This window comes from Paramisgurnus dabryanus, chromosome 19, assembly GCF_030506205.2.
Source record: "Paramisgurnus dabryanus chromosome 19, PD_genome_1.1, whole genome shotgun sequence".
Classification (NCBI taxonomy): Eukaryota; Metazoa; Chordata; class Actinopteri; order Cypriniformes; family Cobitidae; genus Paramisgurnus; species Paramisgurnus dabryanus.
Genome location: NC_133355.1, coordinates 15,950,456 through 15,970,714, shown reverse-complemented (window position 1 = coordinate 15,970,714; position 20,259 = coordinate 15,950,456). Strand labels below are relative to the sequence as shown.

Here is a 20,259-nt window from a genome sequence, read left to right as displayed (position 1 = left end):
CACCGGCATCTGCAGGATTGACTACTGCATAACTGACAGAAAAGCATTGGTTAAAATGTGTTGTACACATATTTAAATCTATTAAAGGCGGGCTGCACGATCTTTCAAAGCCAATGTTGACATTTGATATCACCCAAATAAACACGCCCCTAACCCAAAAGATTCTGGACCTTCTTTTGATGACCCACCCCACACATACCCAACCCAGGCAACGATGTTGGTTAGTAGACACGACCCTTACTGCTGATTGGCTACAAGTGTGTTTTGGTACTCGGCCCTCTACTCCCTTTTCCAAATCTATTTGTTGTATGTGTTACTTATGTTCTCTTTTTTCTTTTAGATAGCTAAAATCATATGCTGCTAGTTTGTAGTGATGGGTCGTTCGTGAACAAGCCGGCTCGAAAAGCCGATTCTTTGTAGCGAAATAGGAGAGACGACTCCCGTCAGCGAGAGCTGAATTTTCATTCGCAGGTTGGGGCGGGACCTATTTGTACGTGGCACACGATGCGTCCAATCAAATGGGAAAACAGACTAGGATTATACCATTATGTGAAAGAAGAAAGGGGGATAGACCCTCCAAAAAGCCAGTGTAGTGGTACAGGCCAGGTACACAAAGCGATAGAGAGAGGCAGGGAAGCAGAATTTAAATGTAAGCGCGTTGGGAGAAAGTGTAGGCATTTACCAAAAAGAAGAAAGTTAAGTCATAAGTGAAAACTGAAAAATACTAATTTTGCCTTTATTAGTTTTTCTTTGCTGTGGTTCTGTGTTCATTTTTCAATTGTTTAATTAAAGTTTTCTTGTAATGTTAAATAATAGTAGAGCCGAATCTGTGAAAAGAGCCGGACTGCCCATCGCTACTAGGTTGTTTTACTTATTTTTACCCTGCAAACACTTTATCCGATTTTCTTGTTTTCCTATTTCTAAATGACAGTCAAGAAACAACTTGATTCCCCATTTTGTTTTGTTTTTTAGTTTAAAAGGAAACTCCGCTGGCCGTCAAGTACTCTGACCCAGAGTCTTATTATACAACTCTGCTCTGACCTATAAACATTAGTCTAATTTTTACAAACAAGTCGTCAGCTAAGGCCAGACATAATTTTGTTTTTTTGAAACATGGGTTCTCATCTGGCTCAACAGCATTGATGCATAGTTCATGTAACGTGTTTTACTTTGAGGAGAAAGCTTATTATACTTTTATATATTTATGCAATTTCAATTTGTAAAAGGTAGACAAAATAAAACCATATTCTGGGGGGTGATAACTTATCTTCCAAAACTAAAAGATGCAAAAATGCAATTTTCTCTGTATTGTGACATCACTTGATGTCTAATATAAAATCTGGGAGCAAAACCAGATGAGTCTCTACTTTAAAGAAGACATGTCACAATACTTTTTATGATGTAAAATAAATCTTTGGTGTCCCCAGAGTACGTATGTGAAGTTGTAGCTCAAAATACCATCTAGATAATTTATTATAGAATGTCAATTTGTAGGTGTAAGCAAAAATGTGACATTTTTGGGTGTGTCCTTATTTAGATCTTCGCACTAAATGGCAGCGCCGTGGTTGTATAGTGCAGATTAAGGGGCATTATTATACCCTTCTGATGTCACAAGAGGAGCCAAATTTCAATGACCTATTTTTCACATGTTTGCAGATTTTCATGATATGTCGCATTTAAGAAACTACATAAAATTGTGATGTTCAAAGTTACATTTTGGTTGAAATATGAATGTTTGTCGATTTTACTTCACAGTTGAGGATATAAAGTGAAGAATTATATACAGTACAAATGAGACACACCAAACAAGTTTATGAAATTTATTTATGTATAACAAGAGAGAAAAACAAATCTAACTGTATTTATGACAATATTATAATGATCGGGTGGTGCTAAGAGCATGTGTTTAGATGATGTGGCAAAACATGGTCAGCAGACTCAATGGCTCATTCAAAACCACTGCAATAAAAACAGAATATTAGCTGGTCAATAAAATGACTTGATTTGCGATCATTTATTTATCTGCATCATAAATTCAGCCTACCTAATCAGGTGAGCAATGTCCCAGTTTGTTTCTGATGACAGTGGTCCGATAATCTCAACGCCTTCAGCTGTCACAATGGCAATCTCATGCTATGGGAGGATCCGTGAAAAAAATACAATTTTAGGTTATTCAAAACATACAATGAAATACTCAAATAATTTTTATTTAGTGTTGGATAAAAAAAGAACAAATCCTGTTACCCTGTTGTAAGAACGAGCATCCCGGTAGTACAGAACTTTAAGGCATCGCTCTATCAGTGATCGTGCCTCATCTTTAGTAATTTCTACCTTGTTCTCCAATACCTCCCTCATTAAAGGCTGTTTAACAAAAACAAGTTCCAACATCATTATATTGCCTATGTTTAAACTAGGGCTGTGCAAAAAATCACCTGCGATTCTCATGCGCGTTTCATCAGTAAAGCCAGTTCGGTGATTAGTATTAAATCGCCATCAGCTGCTTTCAGATGGAGCAGCATTTGCCGTAGTTCACAGAGAAGCTAGGCAAAATCGGGTTCATAATCGAGGAAAATCAACTCCGGTATGCGATTTTGCCTAGCTTCTCGGTGAACTACGGGTCTGTGTAATAAATGCCGCTCCATCTGAAAGCAGATGATGGGGATTTACTTCTAATCACGGAACCGGCTTTACTGATGAAACACGCATGAAAATCGCAGGCGATTTTTGCACAGCCCTAGTTTAAACATTACATGACTGTGGTTGCTGTTAACCAGTATGTTTTAAGCTATATTTACCAGCAATGTATTACTTGAGGTTAACATAATTCATAGTTTAATGTAATCAAAAACATTAATTTTACCTGAGCCAAATAGGCACCAAATCCTGTTGCTATTGATGGGGCTTCATATGCAACTCCCAACTTGTCCACATAACCGAGAAAACTAGGGAAACAACATAGACAGCAAAAATCTCATTCACTTGTTTAGTGAAGGCAACTGAAGTCAATGTAAAATTAAAATGGACCATAACTTGTATGCGTGTTTCTAACCTTACAGTGCACAATTCATAAGGATGCACATCCGCTTAATTTTTTTACCACTAAGGGACACTTTTTATGATCCATTTAATTCCCAACTATTTTTTATATACATTGAATATCAGTTTCAATGTGAAAACATATTATGGATCACAAATCTGTGATTGAAAGTAATTCTATGTTGACTTTTAGGATGTTTTCACATCTGTAGTTTGGTTCATTTGGTCTGGACCAAAAGCAAAAAATTATACATTGTAACTTTTTAGCAGTTTTGGTTCCTTTTCACACCACACTGATTGCTCTGATCCGCACCAGTTGAAACGAACCAAAATTCTGTCATGTGATAAGATCAACATCACTCTTGGCCACATGTATTTGAACGTATTTCCTAAACTGCTTCGCGATTGGTCAGATTCAACGTGCGCGAAATTCCAACGGAACCCCAGAAGTAAACAAAAAGAAGGATAATACAGCAGATACTATGGACAGACGGCTGCGTGCTGTAATGTCTCCGTGGTTGTTATACATACCGGTAGTTTGTATACAGCGCTCTAGACAAAGCGTTCATTTTCAGAATGAATCGCGGATGCGGCTTGAAAACAACATTTTAATGCACTACAAACGGCGAAGGCACCAAATTTCTGAGGCTCCGCCCACACCTCCAGGTAACGGCAGCTGGTTTAGTCCAAAATATGCGCAGTACTTTTGCAGTAAGGTCGATAAGATCTCGGATCGTGTTCTCACCACAAACGTACCGCACCAGAGTTCGATTGCTGCATTCTCACCTAGGGATGGCGAAAACGAAAAATTTTCTTGACCGGCCACCGAGCCTCATTAGCCGGTTGAAACCGGTTAACCGATAGGCCTATTAGTTTAAAATATGCTATGCTATTTAAAATAACAGCCATTTCGAGCCGCGCCTGCAATTTCGCAACTCGCATCTCTCTGCGCTCTGCCTCCGGCTAACACTTTTTAAATCCCCTACAGCGCGAAACATAAGTCCCGCAAATGCGGCGCCGTGCTTAGTTTCGAAATAGTTTAGGTACTAGGTGATCACGTTGAACTTGAAAATAAAGGCGTTTGTGAAGCTCATTTGAAAATTGCCGCGGCTCATTTAAGAAAATGACAGCTCAGAGGAGACTGCGCTTTAGTTTGGGGTAGTAATAATAAAGACATAGGATGATCATCATCACCTTTTCTGTTACCACTGAAATATAGATGTAATGTATTTCCAAATCTAAACCCATTTTATGCGGAATGTTGCCTAATAGACTGCAAAACGATAAAACCAATGGATTTAACGGGCACCTTCAGAATGTGTAAAAGACGCACCGGCCAAAGCAGGTCTCGCACTGTGTTTTCTAGAACAAATGCAGCAAAGATATTTAATGCTTGTATGAGGCATATAGGCCTACGCTGAGTTTTATTTATTTATGATCGCATTTAGGTGCGTTCTAATTAACAATGCAATGCAAGTGAACGCGCCGGCGCCTTCGTGCACGGACCGGTAATTATATACTCTGCTATATTTGCTTTTTATTTATTAAATACATGCATTTGGTTGATGAAACATTTATTAAAATTAAGATACAATTTATACAAAACGAAATTCACTTTAAAGAAATGCTTTCTACAAAGCAAAACTTAATAAAGTGGTAAAAATCATGGCTGAGGATTTACAGAAACAAAACTTACTCTGCACTTTACTGTTAGCCTAAAAGACATAAATGTTAATAATTTGGAACACAACCAGGAGAGACTTTAATTTTAATTATTTTATTGCTGTATTTTATTTACTATTCGAATAAAAGAATTTATCAAAAAATAGCCTGTAGCATTTACTTTTCGCAAACCTTTTGAGCATGCGAAACCAAACGCAGTGACCTCGCGCCAAATGTTTTTTATTGGTTTATAAAGTACAAACAGACCAATTATGAAAAACTGAGTGTGAGGGATTTGTTCACTTCACACAAAAAGATCTTGGAAAGAAAGAGATGACTAACTGTAGTAGGGTTTAGTCCACTGTCTATAATAGCCTAATTTACAGATCCCTTTTTTTAACCGACAACCGACAACTTTGACCGGTTAACGTTGATACGGTCAACCATCGGTCAAACGGTCATCGGTTAACATCCCTATTCTCACCTGCCCAAACGAACCGCACCAATTGTGCAATCGAACTCTGGTACGATTCAACCGAACTAAACAAGGCAGGTGTGAAAACACCCTTATTCTAACCCAAAAGTAACTTTGTACACTGAATAGCACTTGGCTGGAAGTTGTCTCACCCCTCGCCATTGTTAAATCCACCAATGACCACTGTGTTCCACAACGGGTTCATCTTACTCCGACGGTTGTACATGACTCGTGTGAGCCAAGAGTGAATTGCTTTGGGAGTGTAAGTGTGTCCATCTCCAAGAAGCTCTTCGTCAATCCTAAACAAACAGAGATTATATAGCTCATCTTCTGAAAGTATGTTAAGGTTAACTTTTAATTTTAAAAACTGAAGACACAGCATACTGTTGCTTTGTCTTTATGTTACTGTCACACTGTTACCTTACAACTGATACTGAAGCCTTTAAATACAGTCTGACAAAAAGAATATAACCAAATCATAAATGAAGGCATACTTACACCATCTGCTCAATAATCTGTTTAAGGTACTGGTAGTCAGCATAGTCTCCTGAGGCTCCTAGTATGGTGTTGTTGTTGACTTTCATCAAACGGGAGATGTTGCGGAAACGTGCCAGGGAACCATAAGAGCCAAGCATGTCAGCGGCAATGATTACACCACCAGTAAACTTCACACCAAGCACTGATGTGCCTGTTACCATGGGATTGCTAAAAACATGACAGATTTACATTAACCAACAAGCGTATTTGCAAACATAATAAATAGTTAGTACACATGCAAAACTAGTGTATTTTAGCATTTACTACAGTATTCTGTAGTATATTATAGTACTACACTTTGTTAGAGTATACTATAGTATTAACTAGTGAATTGATAAACTGTAGTAAATACCGTAGTTAAGTTTCGTATCTCGATATGTTACCATAGTTTACTACAGTAAATACTAAATTATACTACAGTATTATTTTTTTCATGTGGGCTGTAGCTGTGCATAATTTCTTCGCCTAATTAGCCACTATTTTAATGTGCCACAAATTTAACCAGCCCAGTATTATTCGCATATACGCAGTATTTCTATTCTATTGTCGGTGTACAATTTATTACACATAAAATAACTACATGTTTTTAATGGATTCTGATATTTGCAAACTCATTAGCATTATTGCTAATAGGCTAGCACATCACTTACCACCAAACGTGTGTTTCCTTTCCATATCAAAAGAACCGTATATAAATTAAAGTCATAACAGCATGAAACTAATCCAGAATAACTGTGAAAGATGTTTTAAAACGATTTGCCGGGGTAAACAGAAACATTCGTCCATGATGATGCAGCACAGCACAGGGAAATCGAAACTGTAAACTGAGCGTCTAATAATTGCATCGATCACAAACCGAACTTACAGTGTGTGTTTAATGGGTCCACATCCGGGTGCCGTACTGCTGCTGCTACCTGGGAATGAATAAAACTGACCGGGGCTCGGTCCATTCTCCCAAAAATTCAGCTTCAATCCGTTCGACTCCATGTTCACAATTGACGGAAGTGACGACACTCGCGGGGCTATGCCGTATGCTCTTCACGCAAGGTATTGTGGGAGTTGTGTTCTTCTTCTTCTTCTTCCTTTCGTTTTATTTGCGGTAGGCATCTAACTTTAATAGTGCATTACCGCCACCATCTGGACTGGAGTGTGGCACCATATATATACATTCACAACAAACAAACAAAACAAAAATCTAACTAAATTCTTTTAATTAGTCCTGTATTCCTCAGAAAGCCAATTACATATTTAAAACAAATTCCACCTGAGCTTATTTGTAAAATGTCCTGTACGTTTAACATCATCTGTTTTCCTTGCAAGTGTGCTATTAATCTTTGTCTTTCTTTCTGATATTTAGTACAGTGTAGAATAACATGCTCTATTGTCTCTGAACTACCGCAGAATTGACAGTTTCCATCAGCATGCGTCTTCATTATTAACAGTGTATTATTCAATCGTGTGTGTCCATATCTCATTCTTGAAAATACATCCTCCTCCTCCTAACTTCTGTTTGTATTTCTGCCCTTTCCCACTTTGTTCTGTATACTATAGAACTGTCTTCCAGTCTGCCCACTGTCCCATAATGTTTGCCATTTTCCCTTAATTTTGTTTTTAACCATACTTTAAATTTCTGCTTTACTGTGAGTTGTGTTCTGTTGTTTTCTGTGTTTTTTAAGGTGTGTTGTGTGCTGAGTGTTCTTCAGATGTACCTTACAACTGTTAGATGCATCACGTTTTTATAAATTTGCATAGTCTAATTTATATTTATCTCTTTTTGGGACAAAATGTGAAGGGAGTAGCAACTCCTTTGATTTGAAAAAAAAGCATGCATGGGTGATTCTCACGAAATTAGCCTTAAGAGTTGTCATGAAACATTTTGATAAAAAGTAAATGTAAAGTAAGAATATCAAAATAAGGAGCATACAGTTACAAACTTTTCTTCATGTACTATTTTGCACATGATTTCAGATGACATCATACAAACCTATTTTTTTTCCACATTTAAGGGGAACATTGTATTACCGCAATGTGTCCATGACTGGATTTGGGATGTTTGACATGGAAATATTTATAATTAAAAAATCTAAAGAATAAAATGCTTCAGTGCATGTTATACTATAAACATTTACAGTAAAGAAACATGTGGTATTTGGTGATCATTGGTAAATGTAGAGACAATAATAAGGAATATAAATGTGTCCAAGACCAATTTTCTGATCCTCCGCAACAATTTTCAATCATTGTTTAAGCCCTCAAGGAACTAACATTTAAAAAAAAATGTTGGAAGGGACATAATTGACTGTGATACTCAGTTCTTATTTTTTCTCTCCAGATAAAAGTTGCAATTTTGTTTGTCATAGTACCTAGACAACTTTTTAGTTCTCATTACCGAAACATGAGTTTGTAAATGCATGTATTTAATAATATCATGTTGCGGTAATGATAGTTTTTGATAATGATAATCTAAAAAATGTAAATAATTCTATAGGAAATATGTTTTAAATCCTCTAAAAATAATGGTTACAGTAAATTCAGACCTAATCTTATATGTGCAAAAGAATATTGGCTTCAAGGGCCAATTTTTTAACAATTCTGATGCTGGAAACATTCTAAATCTGGATTTTGTGAGAATCGCCCCCATGCATGTTACGGTAAGTTATCTACCAAATTATACAAGATGTAAGGGATGTGTGATATTTCTGACTGAACACTAAATACATTACAATTACAGAAACCCACAAAGCTAGGCTTTATCAAGCTTAACCAGTGACCTGAAAAACTTATGCAAGTGTACAAAGTAGCATGGAAATCCATGCCCAATCTATAATTTCATTAACAATATTGCAACTACTGTACAACAAAATGCACAATTAATATATAACATTTTTAAGTTAAGACGGTTTTTCTGCGTGACTTGATTCAAGTACCTGTATCCTCATTTCAAGTTTTCAGCCGGAGGTTGTTTTTCCGTTTAATAGCGGAATCGTGTGAAAGCTTTGATCCACAGCCTTATAATGCGCGTGCTATTTAGACTAGTTATTGTCCACAGGTGTAAGCTGAATAGGATTCAAACAAATCAACAATTTCACTCTTAACATAAAAGTAAGCAGATGCGTCATGATTGCGAGTGAAAGAAATCCACCAGTTCTGATTTGTTGGTGTTGTGCGCACGCCCATCTCATTGGTTTTGTAACGACCAGCGGGTGCGAGCGCGCGGTGTACAGCCAAGCAACTCACTCGCGAGGTGGATAATAAGGCGCCTTAAAAAGGGAGATTTTTCAGCAGACTTTTACCTTTTAATAGCAATGTCCTTGGTATTACCACAGTTTTTTAACCATTTAGTTTTCTTTGCGCAGAACGCAGTATTTCGAGCGGTTCCATAGAAGTTAATTTAATTTTTACTGACATTACATTGCGACAAAGTTTTGACAGTCAAAACAACATAGAATGGCACTAACTGCGATCTCTAGCTATTAATCATTCTGCATAGAGATTTGCGAATATGTTTTTATACAGAATTTTTACAGAAGGTTTTTTTCTTAACTGGTGCTTTTGGAAATCCAGATTCTCGTGTTGATTTTCACTGTACACTCCTACTTCTGTATTTCTATGGGATAACGCTCATTTGCTTTGGGATTCATTTATTTGTATTGTAAAGTCAAGAATGAATTTCGATCAGCTGTTAACCACGATCGACGGTTTCGGGAGGTACCAGAAGCTTTTGTATCTATGGATTTGTTTACCGCAAATATTTCTGGGGTTTCACATGATGGCGAGCGTCTTCACGGGTGCCACGCCACCCCACTATTGTCAGGGTTCACGTCTCGAGGATCGGACCGTTACCGGTGGCAATCTTTCACACATGAACTTGAGCATCTCCCTTTTGTCTGGCTATGCGGACTCATGCACAGTATTTTTAGCAGAAAACCAGAGTGCATACTCAAGTTGTGAAAAAGGTTGGGTGTACAGCCACGAGGTATTCGAGAGCACGATTGTCACAGAGGTAATATTGCTAGATTATACATTATCCATTACTAATTCATTATTCTTGTAAAATGTAATTTACACTGTAAAAAAAATCCTTGTTGCACTTATAGTTTTAAGTTTAATCAACTTAAATTTACAGATAATTTCAACTTTCTTGACTAGTGAGGAGTTGCTATGAATTATAAAAATAATGTTGAATTATTTTAAGTAATTTAACTTCATGTTTATAATTTACAGCCGGGATTATTTCACTGGCATTCTATGCCATTTTGCACCTTGTTCTCTTCATGTGTTCGATACTTATTCCCTGTGTCATTTCACTTTATTTATTATGACTCAAGTTGTATACTTAAATTTTCAGATTTCTTTGTATGAATTCAATATTTGGCTTGATGGCTACATATGGTAGTTTTTTTTTTTTGTGTGTCAATAGCACACTTAGAAATCCCCTTACTGATAAAAATGCTGATATGTCAAATACTTATTTTCCCTGCTGTATATCAACTCAAGTTGATTAAACTTAAAAATGTAAATGCAAAAAATATTTTTTACAGTGTAGTTAATGTTATATAATTTATTTATTTTATATTTTTAAATTATCATATACATTTTATTACAGTGTAGCTATTTATAATTTTTCATTTGAGTAATTTTGAGTATTCCATATGGTCTTTGGTATTTTCATGTAAAGATGAAATTCATAAACTAAGCCTTCATCTAATTTACCAAGGTACCATTGTAATATTTCATATCAACTTCACTGATTGTATTTAGTTAAGTTCTTTTATTTGTATAGCACTTTTTAATTGATGCAAAGCAGTGTTACAGTAAATACACAGTAGAAAGACAATAGGTATAAGGATAAACAATTTATAAAAGTATGTAGAATGCATGTTTTTTTTTTTTTACAAAAGATGCACATTAGCAATAACTGTATAAATTATTGGTGAATGTTGTTATTGTCAAAGACTTCTTTAGAAACTAATGTTACAGTTTTGTGCGTTTATTTGCAGTGGGATCTGGTATGTGACAAGGCAGGTCTAAATAGTCTGGGCTCCTCCATATATATGCTGGGTTTGCTTGTGGGAGCTGTTGTGTTTGGAGCTATGGCAGACAGGTATATAGACTAACATGCACATATTTTTCCACACACTGCACATGTGTACTTTATTTACTCTAGGGACATCTTAAGGTCATGCTCTGGTTGTGGCTTTTTTCTGTATTTGTCACTCTTTCCATTCAACTCTTTCAAAGCCTACAATATATATATATATTTATTTAATTAAGTTTTATTCATTTTTTTCTAGATATATTAGTTTATGCAAAAAAAGTCAATACAGTCCACTGTAATACATATAGTGGTTTCTATTTGCTTTATGTGTATGTATTATCACAGTCTCTGCTGTATTGTCATCTATATAAAGATAATAAAAGAAACCCACCCATCAACATTTCAGCATATCTACATTGCCCTATTCTCATAAATGCTCTCTCTTTTTCTTTTTCTCTGTAAGGTATGGGAGGAGGTTTGCCTTGCTTTTATCTTTAGCACTTCAGACAGTGTTTGGTGTGAGTGCTGCCTTTGCTCCGAACTTCCCTGTTTATGTTATCCTGCGCTTCATGATAGGAACGACAGTCTCAGGAGTGATAATCAATGCATTTGTGCTCGGTGAGCCTGTGGTAACTCAGATTAACTCTCTAATGTTTCTGTAGCACATCTGGTATACACTCTAAAAACAAATGATGCTAAATAGCACTAAAAATGGTTATTGGCTCGTAAACATAGAGGAACCATTTGAAGTGCGGACCATTTTAACCTGTGTAGAACCATATTGTGCTATGTAAAAATATGTGGTGCTAGTGGTGCTATATGACACCCGCATGGTTCTTCAGGTGCTTCATAGGTGCTATATAGCACCAAAAATGGTTCCCCTATGATAACGATCCAAGAACCACTTTTAGTGCTATTTAGCACTGTTTGTTTTTAGAGTGTACCAGCAATGGCTTCCCAAGTGTTTAAGATTGTATGTTTATGTTAAAATCTGCTCGCTGCTGAAGCTTGAACTCCCACATCTCTTTTGCCTTAGTGCTGCCCTTAAACCCCAATCCCATCCAGCCCCATGCACCTAACCTCCCCTCCCCGCTCATCCTCCTCCCCTTTAGGTACAGAATGGACCTGTACACAGAGACGGATGCTGGCTGGTATCTTCACTGACTATTTCTTTGGTTTTGGCTACATGTTGCTGGCGGGTATGGCTTACTTTATCAGAGACTGGAGAAAACTACAGCTTGCAATCTCCGCACCAGGCTTTCTCTTCATTTTCTATATCTGGTGAGACCACAGATGTACATTAGATGTACATTAAAACAGACCTTTGTTGTACATTAGTTACAATTAACCTATTTTCATTATGTGCAAATTCATCCGAAAAATATTAACAAGGTAGATATTACAAAAATGTATTTTAGTAATCCAATAGTTTTTTGTATTTATAAAAAAATACAATACACAATATTAAAATTACACCTCTGAGAAATTAACTTTTGTATTTATTATTTGAATTGCAACATATTTGTTGCAACTTTTTGATATATTTGTTTATTAAATAGCGAAAAAACATTTAGTTTCATTTACAGGGGCGCTGCTAAGGATTTTGGGCCCCATGAAAAGAATCTTGACAGGGCCCCCAACACAGCTGAGACTTTTTTCATATTAATTTACATAAAACCATGCGCTTTTGGTATTTTGACTACCAATTGGGTGAGAAAATTTTACTTGAATTAAGTGTTAAAGAAAAAAGAAAAAAAGAAAAAAAAATTCTCACCCCATTGGCAGATCATTTTGCTTGTTTTAAGGACAATTTCACTTAAATTGTAAATTAATTTGTCTTAAAACTAGACTCATTTACTTAGGTAATTTTGCTCATCAAGAAAAAGCATCTTACTTTAAGAATTTTTAGATATTTCTACTGAAAACAAGACAAAAATACTAAGTAAGAAAGTCATTTTTTGCAGTGTTGAACGTTTAACTTAAACTGTGTATTGTTATTTTTTCCAGCGTTTTCTTGACCTAACATGGGGAGAAAATTGAGTTCCCTTATCATGCACTTTTAACACTAGAACGGCCACCAGTAGCCATTTTAACCGCAACATTTAAACTTATGCATTGCTTAATATTTTTTTCTTTTTTCATTAAAAATATCTAAAAATTCTTAAATTAAGATGCTTTTTCTTGATGAAAACGACCCAAGAAAATAAGTATTTAGTGTTTAAGAAAAATGTTCAAGATTTTTTTTGCTTACCCCATTAGCAGATTTTTTTGCTTGTTTTATGCATAAAATCCCTTAAATGTAATATTTTTGGTCTAAAAACTAGACTTATTTTCTTGGGTCGTTTGGCTCATCATGAAAAAGCATCTTTATTTAAGAAATTTTTGATATTTTTACTGAAAACAAGACAAAAATAGTAATATTTTTTGCCGTGTGGTAATTATCTTTAACACTAAAACGAACAAGGCAACATTTTGACCGTTTTGAAATTTGCATAGTCAATAACTTTGTCTAAATAAATCATACAGCCTCCCTGACTTTCTCAAAACTACATGAATTTTCATTAAAAGTAGTTTAAATATTTATTGTGTGAATAAAAACAGAAATATAATCATTTCTATCTATAACGTCCACAGGCAGTCATTTTGCGCTGTTTAAATCGAGTTTTGCCGAGTCGGTCTGAATCAGATAATGTGAAAGTATTACAACTCCACATGATCTTCGAGATGCACCGAAACCTCACAAACAGCTGATAGTAGTTTGTACAGTAGCTGGCAGAGGATTTTTATCAGAGTTCATGAAGTTAGACTGCTTGCAAGACAGGTGCAACAGCGTGGACCGCAGCAGGGTGCTAAAAGTGGGCGGACCGGCGGAGCCTCGTACAAAGATGCCGACAACGGCTGCCTGTGAGGCAAAGCCATGCACCCGCTGCACCCTGCTCTATTCAAACGTGCTTACTTGTCGAAAAATGCTACCGTAGAGACCTGGGGCCTCATGTACAAAGCGTGCGCGTAAGCACAGAAAAGTGCCGTAGGCTACGGTCCACTAACAATTTAGGCCTACTTACAAACCCACCTTTTCTTGTGAAAAATTGGGTAACATAATGTCGACCCTTTGCCTCTTTCACTTCTTATTTTTTTCTCTTTCCGTTTTTGACTTCCAGATTTTTGAGGCATTTTCACTTCCTTGTCAGTCAAGTTGATATTCTGCCGGCGCTATAAGTGAAGTCAAGCTGTGTTGCCTGGATTATACAATTTGGGCGGACTGAACCATTTTATGATAATTGAGAGGGGGAAAGGGGCCCACGGACATTTGTGTTTCCTAAACAAATACATTTTTTGATAGCAGGACACAGCAAATAGAATAATAAAAAAAAAAATAATAATTTAGCACCACAATTTTGGGGGCTTCTCTGGGCCCCCTCTTACTTGTGGGCCCCGAGAATTGTCATTGTTTACCCCCCCCCTTTACAGAACCCCTGTTCATTTAAATTGTTTAATATTTATAGTGTTTTAACTCCTAATTCTGATACAAATTATTACTCATACAAACAAATATTTTACACATACAGTGATGGCCAAAAGTGATGTACAACTTTAAACAATTGGCATATTTGCCTTTTATTCAAATATTTATTAAATATTTAAAAAAATGCATGTTGCATTGGTATATTCGGAGTATAAACTGAAGATCAGCTTTAAGAAGAATTTAAGAAGGTTTGGCAAAAATATAACAGATATAATTTTTTATATAACAGATATAAAATTGTAGTCAAGGCATATATTATTAACTGTGAGCTTTCGGTTTTTCTGTGCATTTTTTTGTAGGTTCGAATAAACCCCAGATTCCATATTATGGTTTGCCTTTTTGCCTAAATATTTTGTCCAATAAAACCTGAAAGGTTTTGTATACCCGAATGGGCATTAAAAGCAAATGTTGTACAAAACCACTCACTCCTCAGACATCACCTTTGGCCTCTACTGTATATAATAAGGCAATAACAATAAATAAACAATGTGAGGCGGTTTCCCGTACAAGGATTAGCTTAAGCAAGGACTAGACCTGAGTTTAATTGGGAAATATAATTATAGTTTTAACAAACATACCTTACTAAAACATTACTTGTGCTTTCTGAGGCAAAACAAAGGGCACTGATGTATTTTAAGATATGTCAGTGCAAGTTGTTGTCAGTTTGGACAGCTCTTACATTTATTTTAGTCTAGGACTAGTCTAATCCCTGTCCGGGAAACCGCCCCTGTAAGTACTATTGATCACTTGTAATACACTGCTAAAAACAATGCAGCATGAAGTTAAAACAACTTGGTTTTGCAAGTCAATTCAACCTAATATTTTATGTTTTGACTTGTGATAAGTTGACATAACTTATACAAGCAAGCAGAAATTTTTTTACTTAGTTTGTTAAGTTACAGTAACATAAAATAAACGTTGATTTGACATCATTTTTTACAGTGTAGGAAGATTCTGATCAGAAATGTGGTAAACATTAAAATAAAAATCTTGTCTAAATTAGATTTTGCTTTACAACTCATAGAGTTAACTGTTACTTTTAAAAGTTAATAAAAGTACTTAAGATTCTCTGTCACATCCTCTCTGTATATCACTTCCTCTCTCTTTATCACTCTGACATCATAAATTTCTCCTTCCCTTTTTCACAGGGTTATTCCACATTCAGCCCGTTGGCTGTTGGTGAATAACAGAAAAGAGGAGGCGGTTGTTCTTCTGCGTAAGGCAGCCACAGTAAATGGTCGCACTTTACCTCCCACTGTTCAGGTAAACAGACTCGTGTGCTCTCCTCTCTCTCTCTTTCCATCCCCCTATTTTTGGTCACGGCTCTGGCACAAACTTTAAATCCCATAAGCTCTGTTATCATCACCATAACAACAGCCATCACCCACCCTAAGCAACCAGTCTACCAAGGGGCCTTTGTTTAGTAGCCTCTATTAGGCATGAAGTGAAGCAGACTAGCTGTTAAATCACCAGGGCAACGAGGAAACGACTTTCTCATTATCAGTTCAATGAGTTCATTGACCAAGGTCTCTGCCATTGTAATTTTTGTATGGTGTGATTGGTGATGTAATGGGGCATTTTTTGTTTAAGGGTGTTTCATTAACTAAGTAAGGAATAACTGACGACGGGCCGTTGAATTATAAGAATATAATACCCACCCAAGGTGGAAATGCGTGAAGTGCCTTTACACAGCGAGAGTGATTTATTTTCAAATAATTCAAAGGATCGGAGTCAATTATTCTGCTTATACCACGGGTCTGTTGAATGCTGTATCCCTATTGGCTGAGAAATGTTCGGTGGGTATGCATTAATTTCTGATAACCGCACTCCTAACTTGTCAATGTCTTAAAAATAGGCACCAGAGCAATTTTTTTGGTAACCGTGGTATAAAAGGAATAGTTGACTCCGGCCCTTTGAAATATTTGAAAATAATGCACACCCAAGGTGTAATGGCACTCCGCTTCGCGTCGTGCTGCATTGCACCTTGGGTGTGCATTATTTTCTTATAATTCAATGATCACTTTTATTTATATTTCTGCTAGCACAGGTGGAACAATATGAGGTCCCACCCGGACGGATTCGGTATACTGCAGCTGACCTGCTTCGAACTCCAGAGATGAGGAAAAGAACCCTCATTCTCTTCTACATCTGGTGAGATTGAAGTTTTTACACATAGCCATGGCTTTGTTATGAAGACACAATCAAATGTAAACAACATGCAAGAATTCAGCTTTCAAAGTTGCATGGAATGATGCTACTATAACTAATGGCATTCCTATAGCTTATTGGTAGAGTATTGTGTTAATAAAGCACACATGGGTTTGATCCCAAGGAACACAAAATGCAGATGAAACATATGAAGTTGCTATGGATTAAAGTATATAATCATGTAATACACGTACATTAGGTGCCTCTATTGTCATTTCTCTCTTTGTTTCTCCAGGTTTGTTAATGTGTTGGTGTATTATGGGTTGTCTCTGGGTGTCTCTGACCTAGGGGTAGACCTTTACCTTACTCAGTTTATGTTTGGATTAGTGGAGATACCTGCAAGGTCACTGGTGTTGGTCCTTCTGCCCTATAGTCGACGAATCCCATTGAGCGCTTTCCTCGCTGTTGGGGGATCAGCGTGTCTACTCACTCTCACCATCCCTGCAGGTGACTGATCAAATGTGACCAACTAGGTTCAGTTTTTCTTTTATTCCTTTCTGCTCTGTTTCAGAGATAGGCACAAGTACAGAGTATAGGGGTGTGCGGTGCAAAAACTAACACGGGGTTAGTTGTAACACGGACTGTTTACATTGTTGCACAAGGTTGAGCGTTTTGGTTTTCTGGTATTTTTTTCACGCTGCCAAAAGACGATCTCCAGCAAATTATTGGAAATTTATAATGTTTTTCAGAGAGTTATTGATGAACAAGTGTTTTGTTGGCATTTAAGTGCATTTTTTCATTATATGTTTTTTTTTCGGTTTCTAAGTTGGGTGCTTAAGATACCAAATCCAATGCTATGTCATATTAATCAGTGTCTTGTTGACTAAAACATAGCATTGTTTTGAAATATGTCTGCAGCTCTTGGCAACTTTTTTGGTGGGTTTGAAAATATTTTGACCCAGCGGGGTTAATTGTAACGCTGTGTTACAACTAACCCCTCAGCACTTACGATATGAAAAACCGCTAGCGTTCTCGCCAGTAATTCTCGCCGTTGTTTTAAATAGGCTACACACAAATAAATTTATTTTTGTTCATATCTTTAATATTGATTAAAATAAGGTCATGTCAAAGATTGAAATCATAATGAAATGAATGGCTAAAATCAGACTTTGATGCTCATTATCTCAGAATGTGATTTTTGAAACTGTAGTATGGTTATTACAGACTTAGTCACACACAAAAAAACGATTGTTAGAAAAGGGCTGGGATGAATGAATACAGTGTGGATACCTGTCTATTATAGACAGATATATAAACAATATCCACTTCAAGTTTATAGACAAAATAGTATTGAAATATTTGCTTGCAAACTTCATTTTTAGCAAGTGTTACAACTAACCCCCTGCCTGTTACAATTTACCCCACCTTAGGGGTAAGTTGTAACGTTTGCACTTCTATCACATTTGGTGTAATTGTTCAATAATGGTAAGTACTAGAAACAAACATCAAATGTTCATTTGTAGCAGAGATGTGTGTGTTGCGTGTTTAAAAACATAATTAATCAAACTCAAATATTTTTTGAATGATTGAGCCAAAACCAAAAAGCATAAGGTTGTTCTCCGCTCTCCCTTACTTGTACCTGAAATAAACTATTATTTTTAAGCATTTTTCAGCCTCACAACATTTCAGACTTGACTAGTAGCAACTATAAAAAACAAGCAAATAAAAGTCATTTTTAGTTTTGTAATTGGCCGCAGCAAGATTTTTAATAGTTCGTCTCACTTGGTCTCCCACAGACTGCATTTGTGTCAACACTGCATGCTGCTTTTCACTTTTTGAAGAGCGTTTCAGGCTATGCACACAGCTGTGAAAACATATTTATTTATTTTGACACTCTGTTTAAGGAATGTTCACAGTGTGAGATGCTAAAAAATAACAGCAAGACATAATACAACACTTCATCTAATACTAATGTACATAAATAAATCATTTAAAAATAGTGGACACCTGGTAGCATAGATAAAGTACTCAGGTTATTTTTACACCAATAAACTTTAACTTATTTTAGTTTATTCACATTTAAACATTATCCTTCTTTCAGACAGTTTTCATATTCGGACTGCTTTGGCCATGGTGGGGAAATTTGGAATTACGGCATCTTTTGCCATTATCTATATTTATTCTGCAGAACTCTTCCCAACTGTTCTCAGGTACATTCATTTATGTTATCTATATAAATAAACAAAGCTAAATATGAAACCGCAGGCTACGGTGTTAGTGAATATCAATGCAATGAAATTGCCCAAGGCTAATTTTGCATTCTTCCCTGCAGTACTTTGCATAATCATCTATAACAATAAAAAGCATTTCTGATATTCTCTGTAAAAGTATGGCCTTTCCTTCCTACAGGCAGACAGGTCTTGGTGTTGCTTCTATGTTTGCGCGTATTGGTGGAGTTTTAGCTCCTCTGATAAACCTACTTGGACGTCATGCACCTGTTGTGCCCATGGTGATATTTGGCTCCACCCCTCTGCTTGCCGCAGTGCTTGCATTGGGATTACCTGAGACTGCCAATCAGCCGCTTCCAGACAGTATTCATGATGCTGAGAGGTAAACAGTCATAACACAAAGGACATTTTAATTGATGACAGAATTTTTATTTTATAATGTGCTTTAGATTTAGATATTGCTTTTCATTTGGTGATGTTTCACCTTTTCTCTTTAGGTTTTCTACTCAGAAATATGATAGACAAGTTCCAGTAAAAATTGACCAATCATCAGGCAGCACAGAAGACCAGGAACTACAAAGTTTAGCAGATGAGTCCAAATAGACATAAACATCACAGATGCATAAATTTAAACACTATGCAGCCTTATATTTTTAATCGTTCTACATTTTACATTAACAGTTAATGAACAAGGTTTGTTCAGGTTTTGATATAAAACATTCATATTTTGTGTGACTTTTACACACATTTGAACGTGTTAGAGGTATTAAAAAAAATATTTTGGATGTAGGCTCTAGATGAACTGTTTTAGAACATACAATGTAAAGTTGAAAACTGTAAATAATAGTGAAACTAAAATCAAGCTAAAGGCATCACTTCCATCCAATCACATCCTGTTTGAGCAATTATAAAGACATATGCACATTACATTACATTGCTTATATTTTATCATGTTGCATACATATTACATACCATTTTACCTGATAAATGTCTGATTATGTTTGTAAGGCACTTCGAAGGCAACACTGCTTGGACACGTGTAGCCTATTGCAACACTTATTTGTTATAAAGGTTGAATAAATGCATATTTTTTAAGTCACGGAGTAATAGTGTTAAATAATCAGCCCTACTGTATAGGTTTTCACATTTAAATTACCACACAGTAATTTAAGTTACTTATGCAAAAAAACTTAACTTATTTGCACTGTAATGCACTATAATGAAGGAGACCGTGCTTTGTCTTATATCATTTTTTGTAACTACATAACCATTGTGCCTTGCAGAACACTTTTCAGGTGTTATTTGGAAATGTGAAATTTAACAAATGATGCTAACCTCTTCATAATACTCCAGAAGAGTGAGCAGATGGTAAAGCTGTTAGCAATGGGTCAATGTTTGACCCAGTAGGTCAAGGCATGTGGCCTTGTGGGTTGTAAATTAGTGCATTCTGTGTAATGTAGTCCTTATGCTTCCCTGGGGTATGTCCTGGTAAATACCACAGATATTTCTTGTGTGGACACACACACACACACACACACACGAACACGCACAAAAGTGTTTGATTTTCTTGTGGGGTTTTGCGTGCAAAGCTGCGAGATGGAATGCACAT

General features: G+C 36.2%; 2 protein-coding genes across 2 annotated transcripts; one reads left to right on the top strand and one right to left on the bottom strand.

Annotated features, from left to right (window-relative positions):
• Positions 1-1,806: 1,806 nt before the first annotated feature.
• On the bottom strand, positions 1,807-6,735 carry psmb4 (proteasome 20S subunit beta 4). The gene is made up of 7 exons (XM_065291314.2): positions 6,576-6,735; positions 5,672-5,878; positions 5,326-5,472; positions 2,861-2,942; positions 2,245-2,361; positions 2,045-2,133; positions 1,807-1,959 (listed from the first exon to the last, which is right to left on the bottom strand). The coding sequence occupies exons 1-7, from the start codon at positions 6,695-6,697 to the stop codon at positions 1,947-1,949; spliced, it is 777 nt and encodes a 258-aa protein (XP_065147386.1). The 5' UTR covers positions 6,698-6,735; the 3' UTR covers positions 1,807-1,946.
• A 2,182-nt stretch (positions 6,736-8,917) lies between these two features.
• On the top strand, positions 8,918-20,125 carry LOC135780995 (solute carrier family 22 member 13). Its single transcript, XM_065291301.2, has 10 exons — positions 8,918-9,713; positions 10,711-10,814; positions 11,212-11,366; positions 11,861-12,029; positions 15,423-15,537; positions 16,322-16,425; positions 16,718-16,929; positions 18,524-18,632; positions 18,832-19,032; positions 19,148-20,125. Exons 1-10 carry the CDS (start codon positions 9,375-9,377, stop codon positions 19,251-19,253), a joined length of 1,614 nt encoding a protein of 537 aa, XP_065147373.1. The 5' UTR covers positions 8,918-9,374; the 3' UTR covers positions 19,254-20,125.
• The last annotated feature ends 134 nt before the right edge of the window (positions 20,126-20,259 follow it).

Bases quoted from the DNA above. Each gene is read 5' to 3' on its own strand.
- psmb4 (XM_065291314.2), bottom strand. From the start codon at position 6,697: ATGGAGTCGAACGGATTGAAGCTGAATTTTTGGGAGAATGGACCGAGC. The intron at 5,879-6,575 runs GTAAGTTCGGTT...TCATGTTTTTAG, and splicing joins GGACCCATTAAACACACACT to CAATCCCATGGTAACAGGCA. The intron at 2,943-5,325 runs GTGAGACAACTT...TTGTTTCCCTAG, and splicing joins GGATTTAACAATGGCGAGGG to TTTTCTCGGTTATGTGGACA.
- LOC135780995 (XM_065291301.2), top strand. From the start codon at position 9,375: ATGAATTTCGATCAGCTGTTAACCACGATCGACGGTTTCGGGAGGTAC. The intron at 16,426-16,717 runs GTGAGATTGAAG...TTGTTTCTCCAG, and splicing joins CTCATTCTCTTCTACATCTG to GTTTGTTAATGTGTTGGTGT. The intron at 16,930-18,523 runs GTGACTGATCAA...TCCTTCTTTCAG, and splicing joins CACTCTCACCATCCCTGCAG to ACAGTTTTCATATTCGGACT.